General features: G+C 39.2%; 2 protein-coding genes across 3 annotated transcripts in view; both read right to left on the reverse strand.

The window, feature by feature from the left end:
- The window catches only part of LOC121923774, a 32035-nt gene extending 26144 nt beyond the window's left edge, over positions 1–5891 (reverse strand). For both annotated transcript variants that reach the window (XM_042454526.1, XM_042454525.1), the window contains exons 1-5: positions 5788–5891; positions 5234–5395; positions 2699–2770; positions 1063–1148; positions 552–638 (exon numbers count right to left, since the gene is read on the reverse strand). In XM_042454526.1, the coding sequence (XP_042310460.1) occupies positions 552–638; positions 1063–1148; positions 2699–2770; positions 5234–5307 (319 nt within the window). In that variant the 5' untranslated portion in view covers positions 5308–5395; positions 5788–5891. The remainder of the gene's footprint in view (positions 1–551; positions 639–1062; positions 1149–2698; positions 2771–5233; positions 5396–5787) is intronic.
- Positions 5892–9707: 3816 nt separating this feature from the next.
- The window catches only part of TXNRD3 (thioredoxin reductase 3), a 35238-nt gene continuing 30126 nt past the window's right edge, over positions 9708–14819 (reverse strand). The window contains exons 15-16 of the mRNA XM_042452105.1: positions 11438–11572; positions 9708–10930 (exon numbers count right to left, since the gene is read on the reverse strand). Coding sequence (XP_042308039.1) covers positions 10868–10930; positions 11438–11572 — 198 coding nt within the window. The 3' untranslated portion in view covers positions 9708–10867. The remainder of the gene's footprint in view (positions 10931–11437; positions 11573–14819) is intronic.

The following is a 14819-nucleotide window of genomic DNA, read 5'->3' on the forward strand; positions in this document are numbered from 1 at the left end:
GACTTGGACCAAGCTATCTGAAAGACTGCCTCCTCCCACATGAGTCTGCCAGAAATTTGAGGTCTTCAGAGAAGGCCTTGTTGTGTGATCCAACACCTCATGAACTTAAGTTTGTGGGTACACATGACATTCTCAGTAGCCACACCTTGGCTGTGAAATTAGGCTTCCCCCCTCTCTTTTAAGCTTCCAGTGAGAAGTGAAAACAGTGCTGGTCTACATGGCATTCAGTGTTTAAATTGCTGTTTTAAACTGTTCTAGGATTGTTTTAGACTTCTTTTAGGATTTTTTAAAAAGGATTTTGATGTGTTTTAATGTGTTATCTTTGTGTTGTTTTAATTGGTTTTTATTTGTTTATCACCCTGGGAGCCCTTCTGGGCTGAAAGGTGATACAGAAATACATAAATTAAATTTAAAAAAAAAATTAAAGTAAAATAACAACATAAAGAGTAGATACACTATATACTATTTTGTTTATGTGTTTCTTTCCAGTGACATCTAAACAAATGCAGTACATGAAATAAAATTTTAATCAGATCACAGATACACCTCACCATTTCGACTAGAAGGAAGTAAATCCAAGCTGAAAAATCCTTTACCATCTGCAAGGACCAGTCTTTTACTCCGGCTGTTATAGGTTGCTGAAATAATTTGTGAAGAGGAATGTATTAGGCTATGACTCTAGATGGGGAAAAAGGAAAAGAAATCTGGCCTTCTGTGACTGAAAAGCATTCTGAAATAAAAGTGTGTGTGAGAGGGTGGGGGGTTAGAAATAAAATTTATAGGATTGGATCCAGACCCTCTGAGGGGAGTACTGCTCAGGACCCACCTGCTGTTGGAAAAAAGGAGCAAGACATCTCCCCGTTTTTTTTGCCAGTTACTGCATCCCCAATGTCATCTCTCATTGTATTATTATATTATATATTATTACTTAGACCTCCCTGGAACATATTTAGCAAATTAAAAGTGGCTACACTCTATTTATGAGAGACAAAGTATGGATTCCAACAATAACATTCCATCATATGGTTTGTTTTTAACAGGTTAGAATTTATTTTCTCTTACCTCCCACTATATCTAAACCATGCTGAATGACGCTTTTAATGAAGACAAACCCAAATGTAAGAAAATTGGTGCTCTTCTTTGTAATTCTGCAACAGGGAGAATGATTTCATACTTTAGAGACACAAACAAACAATTCTGTGGACACAAAGAGCATTGGTGAGGGTAAGGGCAGTAAAAATAAATTTTTTATGAAGCATATTTGGAATAGTAATTAATGACTCCTATATGACTGAAATGTATTTTATTTTGTCCCTACCTAATTAATAACTGGAAATCATGTGGAAATATAGGTTGAGTCTTCCTTATTTGGAATTCCCAAACACTCCAAAATATAAAACTTTTTCATCATTGGCCCAGATAGTGACATCTTTGCTTTCTGATGGTTCAACATACACAAACTTTGTTTCATGCACAAAGTTATTTGTAAAGATTGTATATAAAATTACTTTCAGGTTATATGTACAAGATGTACACAAATGAATAAATTATTTTTGCATTTAGACTTGGGTCCAATCTCCAAGTCATATCTCTCTCTCTCTCTCTCTCTCTCTCTCTCTCTCTCTATATATATATATATATATATGTGTGTGTGTGTGTGTGCAAATATTTTAAAATTCCAAAGTCCAAAATATTTCTGGTCCCAATCATTTTGCATAAGGGGGACTCAACCTGTACATAAGAACAAAATAAACTGGACTTTATTCCAAATGATCAAACGTGTAATTAACCTGTTATAACAGCGCCTGTACTAATAATAGCACAGAAGTTGTTTTTTGACAGAAAAAAATATACCACAAGTAAAAGCCTTGTGACTTACTGGGCTCCTGCTGCTCTACTGGGGAGTGAAGTACTGACCAGAAATTATTTTTTCTGAGTGCACTAGCTTTTTATTTTCTAGAAGCCTACATAATTCATAGGCTTCAGGCAAAATAGCAAGAAAACCAGCCAATGTAAATCAACAAGCTGGCTGGTAGGGAAAGGGGTCTTTGTGCTTCATTCAGGTGCACCTGTACTACATATAAGCATACTGGAAATGGGGGTCAGATCCACTTTGAGAAGATGGGGTCAGCAAGTCTATGATAGGTAGTTCAGAGGTCTCTATAAGGGACTTTGGGGTAGAGACAGCCTAGTTCACATCCAGCTTGGGTGTGCAGGGTTTGCTTTACACTCAGGTGGAAGGGGAACCATACAGTGGCCTCTGCCCATGTGGACTCCCATGTTTGTCATATTTGGTTACCCCAGCAGGCAAGTTGAGAAAACCATTCTCCATCAGTTGACAGGAGGGTCACCAGTGTATGGATTAAGTTCTTGAGCTGTAACCAATTAAAGGTGTGTTATGTCTTTTGTCTCCACATTTCTTTAATATGGCCAAACAGAGCTTATCAATGAAGTAGTTTAGCCTATATGCAAAGCTTTCTAACATGCCTTGCATACAAAATTCTATAAGAAAGAAGCATTATTATTATTATTATTATTTATTTATTTATTTATTTATAGAGCGCTGTAGATTTACACCAATCAAAATACAATTAAAATTCTGCCATCGGCTTACAATCTAATAAAAAGTTGCTGCTATCTTCTAAATAAAGCTCCTATTCCAGACATACTTTTATAATTAATACATGTGTGTACTTACACTCGTGTTGTGTCTTTTAGTATTAGATCCTCTTCAGATTTAGCAACATTTACTTCATCTTCGAAAATTAATCTTTAAAATAATAACATACACATTTGAATTATTCAAAATGATGATACAATATATGTTACAATAATACACAGACTAAACAATAACAGAAATTTTTGAGAATACTGAGTCTTTATGTACCGGGGCCTGTGCTAGGTTCTATTAGCTTTAGTGCACACAGTGGTTAGAGATCCTAAGGAGGAAAGCATCAGTGGCCAAGGGAACAAAGTAAAATATTTATTTTAAGAACTCTTTGCTAAGAAAACAGGGAGCTCTTCTAATCTAGCTACAACTCTAGGGAAGAGCTGAGTGAGTTCTGGGAGGAGAAGAGATGGAAACATCCCTGAGGCCTCACACATCTTTTTTTTTTTACCCAAACGATGCAAATAACCTTACTCGTGCATTCCAGGTTTGTTATTCACACCATGGAACAGCATCTTTCCGGGAACAGCATCGCTCTGCATCTCTGAGAGTTTGGTTGCTCATATGTGTGGGCACCATTCTCTTTTCCCCACACCTACTGGCATCCATCAGCCAGACCCAGGATGTTTTTTGGCTGCCCCCCCCCTTAATTGGCTACATTTGGGTTGCATGTGAACAATAAAGATTCATCTCGAAGTCATCCTGGATTATTTTCATCTTGTGAATAATTTCTAAGAGTATCAGTTTTCATTTCAGAGGGGCTCAGGATAGGTAGATCGAGGGGGAACTCATTGTAGGTCACTCAAACTGTCTAAACCTATTGCTACTGCCCACTATGAGGCATTAGCTCTTTCAGCTGCAAAGCAGTGTTGCACTTCCAACAGGATCAGTGTCTCAAACACAATCAGGGGAATTACTGATGCCAGCAGCAAGTGTTTCACTGTAGAGCGGCTCTGTTCAGGATTTTGAACACTCCATTTCATACCCCTTTCCCCTGGTTTTCCATTTCAATCATTTAGTCAGTTAGCACTCCTCAGGCAATAAGCATGCCCACCCATCTGCAGACTTTTAGAGGGCAATTTTTTAAAGGACATATGTTTAGTGGGTAGAAACAGCAAAACCATCTCTATAATTTTACATTTAGTTCAATTAATTGGAAGAAAAATCATTTCATAGCTAGAGGAACACACTCTTAATTGTAGATAATGATGAGTTATTATGGGCCAGACTATAGCGTCACAAAAACCATGTCATCTTTCTCATCATTGTATGTAATAAAACTGATGACTAGTCAGAAGAAGAATAAACACCAGATGACATCTCCAAGGAAGTGCTGACTTTACTATATTGGCAAGTTAGTAATCAAAAAGGACAAGATGAGAAACAATCACAAAAAGTATAAATGCAAAAACAACATGCACATTAACCATGTGGGATTAAGACAGGTTTGAAGATAATCCTTTCGTGTGCTGCAACAAGATATCTCATAAACAGAAACTCCTAATAGAGGAGTCACTATTATAAAGATTAGATAATGGCGAACGCAAATGGAAGACTACTGGTGGCACAGTACGTAGTTAAATGCCTATACTGCAGCCACTCACTCAGAAACCACAAGGTTGTGAGTTGAATACCAGCCAGGGCTCTGGGTCAATTCAGCCTGGCATCCTTCTGTCGTGGCTAAAATGTGTACCTAGCTTGTTGTGGGCAATTAGCTTATACTTTGTATACCGCTTAGTTAGTACATCTGTAAGTGATATTTTTGCTATTGCTATTGTTACTATACGAAAGCTGTGTTAAAGCAAGAAATATATTTGGGAAAGCAAATACAGTACAACTATTCCATGCAAAGAGTAAGACATTATTATATGGAAAGCTCTCGTTCCCCCCCTTGAAGTACTGTATTATAAACACATCTTAGAAGAGACTAGTTTTATTGCTTCTGTGGCATCTAAAAAGTAGTATTATCATAAAAGGAATTTCCAAGACGAAAGATCAGCAGCATAGTCCTACACATATTCACTCAGAAGGTGTGCTATGGGGAACTTGGGAACTTTTTAATGTAGATCTTCATGTGTGTGTTGGGGGGGGGGTTTTCAGGAAGAAAGAAAGTCTTGAGTGTGGGAAAGGGCAGTGGGAGGAGGGAGTTGCTCTTCTCCCAATTCTGCTGACAGAATCACTTCTGACAGTGGAAATACATTGTTGGAACCTGGCCAGAGGTTACTGAGATTCAGCTTTATAACTCATTTTCTTTTTCAGGGTACTGTATTATTAAGGAATGTGATAATTTCAGCACTTGTGATTCACCATGTGAGGGCATACAAGGCCACCTCTCAAACAGTGGTATTCGGGGCTGTTGTGGGGCTCAAAAATGAATGTTTGCTGGAATATGTTACTGTACAAATACAAACAACTTTTGCATATCTATGATTAGCAGAAGGTTTTCAAGCTAGAAAAGGCAAGGATGCATTTGAAATATATTCAGGGTTAAATTCAGATAGACTCATAACAAGAGAAAACAATGCAAACATGTTTTCATTTAATCATTACGGAACCTTAATTCACCTTTTCTTCTTAGCCTTGACACTTCTTCTCTTAGGCTTTTTAAAAGCACTAACAATTGTCTGGCCTACTTCCATTCTAATAAGCACACGATGAATCTGTCGTTAAGTAAAATTCTCTTTGGTGCAGAATGATCCTTTGTATTAGTAACTAAGAAGCATGGATCTGAAATGGGGAAAAAATTAAAAACATTAATTTACATAATGAACTTAAAAATAGAGCTGTAAAATGCATTAGACTGTATATGTATAAAACAGGTTTTGAAACTGATGCTTACTCCCTGATTTGTTACACTGTCTGACTCTTTGCTATGGAATTCTGGGAGATGGAGTTTGTTGTGGGGCCCGCTCCGCTCTGGGCCCACAACAAACTCCATCTCCCAGAATTCCATAGCCTTGAGCCAAACAACAAGTTAAAGCGGTACCAAACAGCGTTATCTATCCAATGTGGATGCATGATGCAGCCCAAGAGGTCGCTTTTGAGCCTCTTCCAAAGGAACGATGGCTGCTTTTTGCAGCTGTGAGTGCTACTGACAACGAGGCCAAGAGGAGACTCGCCTCCTTGCTGGGCTGGAGGGAGGCTCCCTCTCAGGAAGGAAGAAGGCGCTAACCCTCGCGCCTCAGTCCGCCATTTTGAGCAACGGACCTCGCGCGGAGACGGGGTTCCAAGCGCCTCTAGTCTGCGCATGCGCGCCTTGCCCTGGAACTGGGGAGGCTTCTTAGTTCTTAGACGCCTGCTGCTGCTTCCATCCTTTTCCTCTCTGTGTGTGTCTGAGGGATGGAGCCTCTCAAAATAAAGCCTCATTCCCCAACGCCTCAGACGTTGTTGTTGTTATTGTTGGCCTTTCATGACGTCCCTAAGGCAAACCTATCATGGAGTTTTCGTGACAAGATTTGTTCAGAAGTGGTTTGTCATTGCTTTCCACAGAGAAGGCTGAGAGAGTGTGACTTGACTTGGGTCAATCTCCTGTAGTCCAACACTCAAACCACTCTGTAAACATCTCCCCCCCCACACACACACATACAACTGCCAAGGTTTCTTCATAGGCCATTGCTGTTGGGCTGAGAGTATGTGACTTCACCCAGTGGGTTTACATGGCCAAGCCAGGATTCGAGCCCTGGTCTCCAGAGTCCTAGTCCGACGTTAGGCTCTCACCAATGCCTCTGTGTGCATTCAGTCAAAAAGAAACCTGCTCATGCTTTTCATTAGGCCTGCTCTATAAGTGTTTACTATTTCATCAGTTCCTTCCAAAACAGCCCTGGCGGTGATGTGCCTTCAAGTCCATTCTGATTTATGGTAAAGGGTTTTTCTTGGCAAGACAAGAGGTTTGCCATTGTTTTCCTCCTAAGGCTTAGCCCTTTAAAAGATTTTGGACTTCAGCTCCCAGAAGCCTCAGCCATGTTGGCCAATAGTCTGGGATTCTGGGAGCTGAAGTCCAAAATCCCTTAAAGAGCACAGTTTGGAGACCACTGGCTTAGAGAGTGTGACCTGTCCAGGTCGCCCAATGGGTTTCCATGGCCAAGTGGGGATTTCAGCCCTTGTCTCCTGGAGTCTTAGACCAACCTTAAAACCACTGTACAGTACACTGCCCAACATGATGGTTTCATCAAAATCTTTTTCTGAGGCACTGGATAATTATTTGAAGAGCTTGTCTACTTTCATTAACAGTTCTCAGTGACGAGACTTTTGCAATACAGACCGGAGTGGAAATTTATTCCAGAATAACTTTAATTAATTTAATTATAATGCAGGCTGAAACCAAAGTGCTGGCACAAATTAACAAAGGGCCCTTTGACAGGCTTCAAAGTGCATGATGCTTACGTACAATACCACATGCTTGACTTCAATAGTATGTAGCACTGCTTTTTGTTACAGTACTGGAGTCATTAAAGCATTAAATTGGAATTGTGTGCTTCTCCAGATGTTCTCGAATTGCAACTGTCATCAGCCTGAGGCAGTATTGCCAAAGATGTTGGGAGGTGCAGTCCAACTACCACTGGAGAGCCACATGATTTCCACCCCAGCATTAAAGGCTTGGAGCATCTCTGCACTTTAAAGATGCAATGAATGTGAAGTTTCAAGTAACTGCACAGAAATCTGCAGTAGCAGCATTGGAAGCCCCCCCCCCCCAAGTTACATTTTATATTACTTTCCACATCCCAAACTGCTTCTTACTCTTGAAGAAACTCCAATTTTTAATGTCTTCATCTATGTATAGTCAACCTCCACTAACTTTTAACCTATGGATTGAAATGTTCACAGCTTGAAAATATTCAGAAAATACGTAAATTCCAAAAAGCAAACCTTGACTTTGCCATTTTATGTAAGAGACACCATTTTATGATCCATTGTATTTAATGAGACTTTAGCACCCATGGATTTTGGTATCCTGGATCCAAACCAAGGGCCCACCCTATTATGTTCCATATAACAGTTCTTTTCTTAAGTTACAGAACTTAAGTAAGAAACATCTGATTCTATGACTTGTGAACCCATTAACATTTAATGTAATTACATCCCCATTATGTTCATTGTAAAGAAACCAGTTGAACTGCATAGGTTTGTCCTGAAGACACTTTTCTCATTCAGCTGGAATAGCAGCTATTAGCATTTCATAGAGTTGGAAGAGACCACATGGGCCATCCAGTCCAACCCCTGCCATGCAGGAAATCACATTCAAAGCATCCCCGACAGGTGGCCATCTGGTCTGTTTAAAGACCTCTAAGGAAGGAGACTTCACCACTTTCCGAGGGAGTTTGTTTCACTGTCGAACAGCCTTTACTGTCAGGAAGTTCCTCCTAATGTTGAGGTAGAACCTCTTTTCCTGGAGCTTGCATCCATTGTTCTGGGTCCTGTTCCCTGGAGCAGCAGAAAACAAGCTTGCTCCATCCTCAGTGTGACACCCCTTCAAATACTTAAGCAACAACTAATGAAACAAAGGGGGAGAAGGTGGAAAATGTTGTTATTTAAACAACAGCAACAAAACAAGGAGAGTTCACTTGGAGAACAATCTGTCATACGAGTGTTTGCATGCCATCTGAATTAGTCCACACAGCCTGAGCAGCTGTGTATGAGAACTGGGTATAACATATCATAGGAATCTGAATGTGATGGATCACTAAGATTAGTGACTGTGTCATATGTCATTTCCTAGCAAGGAAAGAAATATTAGTACTGGTCAAAGGCAATTCATCATAAGAGGAAATCTACAAAAGCAAAAGGAGAGATGCATCTATAAATCACATTTAAATTCACTCTTTCTATTGCTGGCTCATCAGCTCATCCCCTGTTGAACTTAACTTGGATATGGAAATGATAGATGTCCTTATGCTCTATGCCCTTACTGTCAGGAAGTTCTTCCTAATGTTGAGGTGGAATCTCTTTTCTTGTAACTTGCATCCATTGTTCGGAGTCCTGTTCTCTGGATCAGCAGAAAACATGCTTGCTCCCTCCTCAATATGACATCCCTTCAAATATTTAAACAGGGCTATCATATCACCTCTTAACCTTCTCTTCTCCAGGCTAAACATCCCCAGCTCCCTAAGTCGCTCCTCAGCATCCTCTTTGAATTGTGGTGCCCAGAATTGGACACAATATTCCAGGTGGGGCCTGACCAAAGCAGAATAGTGGCACTATTACTTCTCTTGATCTAGACACTATACTTCTACTGATGCATCCTTAAATCGCATTGGCCTTGTTAGCTGCCTCATCACACTGTTGACTCATGTTCAATTAGTGGTCTACTTGGACTCCCAGATCCCTTTCACACGTAGTTTCATTCAGCCAGGTGTCCTCCATCCTACATCTGTCCATTTCATTTTTCTGCCCTAAGTGCAGTACCTTACATTTCTCCCTGTTGAAGTTCATTTTAATAATAATAATAATAAAATTTTATTTGTATACCGCCCTTCTGAAAATCAGGGCGATGAACAGCATCTTGTTAGTTTTGGCCCAGCTTTCTAGTTTATTCAGATCATTTTGAATTTTGATCCTGTCCTCTGGAGTATTAGCTACTCCTCCTAGTTTGGTGTCATCTGCAAATTTGATGAGTATGCCCACAATTCTGTCCAAGTCATTGATAAAGATGTTGAATAGCACTGGGCCCAGGACAGAACCTTGTTGGACCCCACTGGTCACTTCTCTCCAGGATGCAAAGGAGACATTGTTGAGCACCCTTTGAGATCGGCCGGTCAACCAATCACAAATCCATGTAAGTTATCTTATCTAGCTCACATTTTCCCAGTGTGTTTGCAAAAATGTCATGGGGAACCTTACTGAAGGCCTTACTGAAATCAAGATACAGCAGAGTCTTGATTATCTGTCCTTCGGTAATGTGACATACCGGATTATCTGACGCCGCGGCTACTTGGGGGTGGGGCTGTAGGCATTTCTGCGCCTGACACGGCCCCAAACACGACAGGCAAGGAGAGAATGTATTGACAAACCTTCATTTTTCTTAAGAACGTGACACTGTATATCATGTGACATTACTCATTTATTGAACTTGAGATTCCATGATGCATCATAAATAGTTTTTAAAAACTGTTATTATGATACAGCTTTTGAAAAAGCATTTCAGAAGACATATTTAGACAAAACAAAACAAACCCAACACAAAATTCTTCAAAGCAAATGTCCTGCCAGAGACGTTTCAAGGTACTGGGAATTTTTATGAAGCAAAATGAATTGATGCTTGCTGCTATACCATTGTTCAAGCAAAGTACTTGCATACAAGTGATCTAAACCAAATACATTCCATGTTATGAAAACTATTTGGTTATAGTATAAATGGGAACAAGATTAAGTTATTATTAGCAGATTTCAATTGAACGTGGAATATTTTTCTTCACTTGTGAAATATGACAGAGGAATCTGAAGATGACAGAAAATCACTCCAGCAAAAAGAAGTTGTATCTTTTTCTGCTAAAATAAATTTATGCTACAAAATCTGTAAAAATGGTAATTGTCCTGGGAGCTATGTAGACAGCATATTAAAAATAAATTTACCATATTATGTGCCCTGTGAGCTCTGATGCATATACAGAATAATGCTTTAGCTTTGTTCGCTTATTTTCTAATTTATGACTATTTAAAGAGAGATATTTATAAACACTGCAAACAGACCTCACCATTCATGTTAACAACAGATAAAACACAATGGTGACTCAAGGGAGTTAAGAGGAGTTGCTAGCATAGGTTACCAACTATACATTCATCTGTTCCTGACACATTCATACAAAAGTACTAAAACTAAGAACATTAAACTTCATTTGTGCGACTCAAGAATTTCCTCTGGAAGGAAACTAATTGTTTGACTGGACGAACTGGTTTTCCCAACTTTGCATAGAAATCATCCGTCATGACTCGCCTCCAAACGGGGTTCAGAGCCAAAACTTCAAAAATGCACTTCTGTGCCATTCTAAGCAAGTCAAGATGAAAGTTAACCCTGCTGTTGTAAACTGTTTCCTGTAGACACCGCTACCTTTAAATAGAGGTTTAAGAAATGTACTATGTAGAAACAGCAATATACTGCTGTCTGATACCATTTGTTCACCCATGTATGTTTGTATGCATCTTAAAACCTTCAATACAGGTAACTGGAGCGAAGGGAAACAGTTAAAACAGCAGGGTTTAACCTCAGCAGCCACTCTGACCAATATCTTTCCCTGAAGCCTTCGTAATTTCCATGGTAGTGAACACCTGAAAAAGAATGAAACAAATATTTTTAAGATTAATACTTTTAAGAATCTACAAACCACACAATACCATTCTGTTTGCATGACTGACACTAAAGCCCAACAGTGAGATTTTTAACAAAAATTAACCTATGCATTAACCTATCACATAGCATTAACCTATGCTTTACAAGAAAATGAGGAGGGAAAAATCTAAAGTGGTGGGTTTGGCACTTAAACACATAGTTCCAAAATATTAAAATTTGACCAATGAAGGATGTTTTACTGCACAGGAAACATGTATCCCAGCTACCTCAAGTGATACAACTGCTCTAGAGCAATAAACATTAAAGAGAGGGGGAGCAGAAGGAAACAAGTACAGCAGGACATAGTTGTAACAGGACAAGGAGGGTGTTTAATTAAAGAAACAGATCTTTAGGAGATAGTTACAATGAAGAGAAAAACATTTCTAGATGCAGCAAAACAGGTAATGTAAGTTACAAAAGTATGATGAGAATGTAATTACTCTTACCTCTGCACATGTTGGATGTATACCGATTGTTTCATCAAGTAACTCCTTTGTGATACCACATTTCATTGCTGCCCCAAAACCTTGGGTAATCTCCCCAGCATTGGGCCCAAGAACATGAAATCCTATTACACGGTTCTTTGTTTAAAAGGAGTTGGGGTTGCAAAACAGATAAAAAACAATCCAGTTAGTATATTCCCTTCCCCTCTGCAGGCAACTGCTTACTTTTCAGGAGCTTCTGTCTGTTTTTGGTGCATTGCAGAAAACACTACCATTCTGGGCATTTCAGTTGGTTTCACCTAAGTAAGGATAGTTAGTCAAAATTGTGAGCATACCAAGACTTGACTTGGTGAAGCCAACAACAATGTGTTCATTTTGTTCTTTTATGTCCTAACTCATTATGTAAACTGCTTGAGTGAAGTGTCATGTGACAATTGCTAGACTGAATTAATGAGATTTTAAAGCATTTGGCTTCTGGAGGAAAAAAAATACACCCACACAAACACAAAACCAGCCAAGTTCTGCTTTCATGACAAGCTGGTTAGGAGCAGCTAATTAAGGGAGAGACCACAAGGCTTTATTAATTAAAAAGTTAGCTTTACTAAGCATGGGTTTTCACACATTCTATAATTAATCAGAGTATGTGAAGAAAGTAGGAAATAAGATAACCTAACACTACAAATATAGACTGAAGGGAAAGCATGGAAAAGACAGGAGGTCAGAGTAAATCTGTTCACACCTCTTTAAACCTAGCTACATAAGAGTGATGCTGGCTTCCACAAACTAAGCTTTACCCCAGACTCCTGCTTCTAATATGACACAGTGGTGCTTGTCTCCAGGACCTACATAAATAAATACATACGAAACCATGTACACTTGCATTGGAAGTGTATCACTAGTGTATAGACCATGGTTACATGCTATCATGGGAGAGAATTTTTTTACTTGAGCCTAAGTTGGGAATCACCAGTGCATTTTTCAAGGAGATGCCTCAGACGCTGAGCTGCCATTTTGGCTTCAATAAGCAGCTCCTATATGTCAAGAAAAAGCATGGAAGCATCAAATACAAAGCAAGATTGGTAGCTAAGGGATTTGCTCAACAGCAGTATGAGAATTTTGATAAGACTTATTCTCCAACAGCAAAGCCAGAAAGTTTAAGAATGGTGTTAGCTGTAGCAGCAAGAAGGAATTTAATTGTAGAGCATTTTGATTTTGAAACGGCTTATCTAAATGCAAATTTAGATGAAGAGATTTTCATGGAACAGCCACAAGGGTTTGAGGAGAATGGAAGTCAGAAAGTTTATAGATTGAAGAAGGCATTGTATGGTTTAAAACAAAGTGCCAGAGCTTGGAATTTGTGTATCAATGACGAGTTAGTTAAGTTAGGTTATAAGAGAAGCGTGGCAGATGCTTGTGTTTTTACGAAAGGAGACATAGTGCTAGTGATTTATGTAGATGACTTGTGCGTGGCAGCAAAGTCAGAACAGGAAATAGAGTCAGTCAAAAGAGAACTATCAGAAAAGTTTGTGTTGAAAGATTCAGGTTTGTTGAGTTCTTATTTAGGCATTAATGTTGAGTGGACACAAGACGGACATAGTTTGTTAAGCCAGAGAAGGAAGATTGAGAACTTGATAGAAAAGTGTGGACTACAGAGTGCCAAGATAGTTAAAGCTCCTATGACAACAGGTTTCATTTCTGAACCAACAACAAAAGATTTTGAGGACAAGATGTTTTTCAGGAGCATAATAGCATCACTACAGTTTATTTCTTGCCACACTAGACCAGACATTGCTTATGCTGTGAATGTTTTATCTAGAAGAGTTTGCAATCCTAAGGTTGAGGATTGGACAGCTGTGAAACATTTGTTGAGATACTTGAAAGGAACTTTAGACAAGAAGTTAATCATTAGAAGCAGTAATGCAGATTTAGATTGTTTTGTTGATAGTTCATTTGCATCAGAATTAGGAGACAAAAGTCAGTAACAGGAATGATAATCAAATACAGTGAGAGTCCCATAGTATGGAGAAGTAGAAAACAAACAAACGTAGCGCTAAGCACATCTGAAGCAGAATTTGCAGCACTGAACGAAATGGTGAACGAGGTACAATGGGTAGAACAATTGTTAAATGACTTAAATGAAAATTTCAAAGTACCAGTAAAAATTCAAGAAGATTCACAATCTTGTATAGCAATGGCTGAATCAGAAAATTTGAAAAACAGAACCAAATATGTGGGTGTAAGGTACCAAAATGTAAGAGACATGGTTCAAAAAGGAGAAATAGAGTTGAAATACATAGAGACACAAAATAACATAGCAGATTTGTTTACAAAAGCACTAACAGTGGAAAAACATGAAAGGTTGACAGAAATGGTTGGAATGACATTGTAAGCCACATACAGTGCTCCCTCGGGTTACGAAATTAATTCGTTCCGCCGCCGCTTTCGTAACCCGAAAAGCATTCGCAAGCCGAAATGCCATAGGCGCTAATGGGGAAAAGCCGCGATTTCGTGCGAAAAAGTGCCGAAAAGCACCAAAAATTTTTTCGTAACCCGAAATAACCTTCGTAACCCGGAACAATTATTTTCAATGGATTTTTTTCGTAACCCGGAAATTTCGTAACGTGGGTATTTCGTATCCCGGGGTACCACTGTACAATATTTTATTTCGGAGGGGATTGTCAAGAAAAAGCAACATGGGATATACAATATATGAAATAAAACATGTATGTGTGAGTCAGGGTGACTCAGCAGAAGCCAATTGAGAACCACACAGGTGTAAATGGTAATGGAATTAACAAGTCCTGAATGCCAAGGACAAGAAATGCATAGTGAATAATTGGACACACCTGAATATTGTTAAGTGGTCAAGGCTGAGATGATGAAATCACTAATTGTAGGATGAACTAAGAGAACCAATGAGAATGGTGTACACGCCTACTGGGTGGAAACAGACAACAGTGGGTGGTACCATGCATTGACTATAATAATGACTATAGATCCCAATGTATTTTGTGGGTTGTAGTAGTGGATAGTAGAGTGGGTTGTAGTAGTAGTGGAGAGTGAGGAGTAGAGTATTGTTGTGTTGGATAGTTTGGAGCTGTATATAGTAGAATAAAGTAGATCTTTTATATAAGACTACTGAGTTGTCTGGTGTCTTGGGTGAAGCTACAAGAACCAGCTGGATCCTGAAGAAGGGTGAAGACTTCTGTGGAAGCAAGAGTGAGAAGGCTTGGAGAATTTGTCAGGGTCTTCAGCCTATTCTCTGTAACTCTGCTAAGCTATAACCACTGGCCAAAACTGGTCAGCGCGGTGCACAACCAGGTGGTGAGTTCCAGGCCAGAGGTGAAGAGCCACAACTCCCATCATCCCTGACACTATAAACCAT

The sequence above is a fragment of the Sceloporus undulatus genome, chromosome 2, assembly GCF_019175285.1.
Source record: "Sceloporus undulatus isolate JIND9_A2432 ecotype Alabama chromosome 2, SceUnd_v1.1, whole genome shotgun sequence".
In the NCBI taxonomy this organism is placed as follows: domain Eukaryota; kingdom Metazoa; phylum Chordata; class Lepidosauria; order Squamata; family Phrynosomatidae; genus Sceloporus; species Sceloporus undulatus.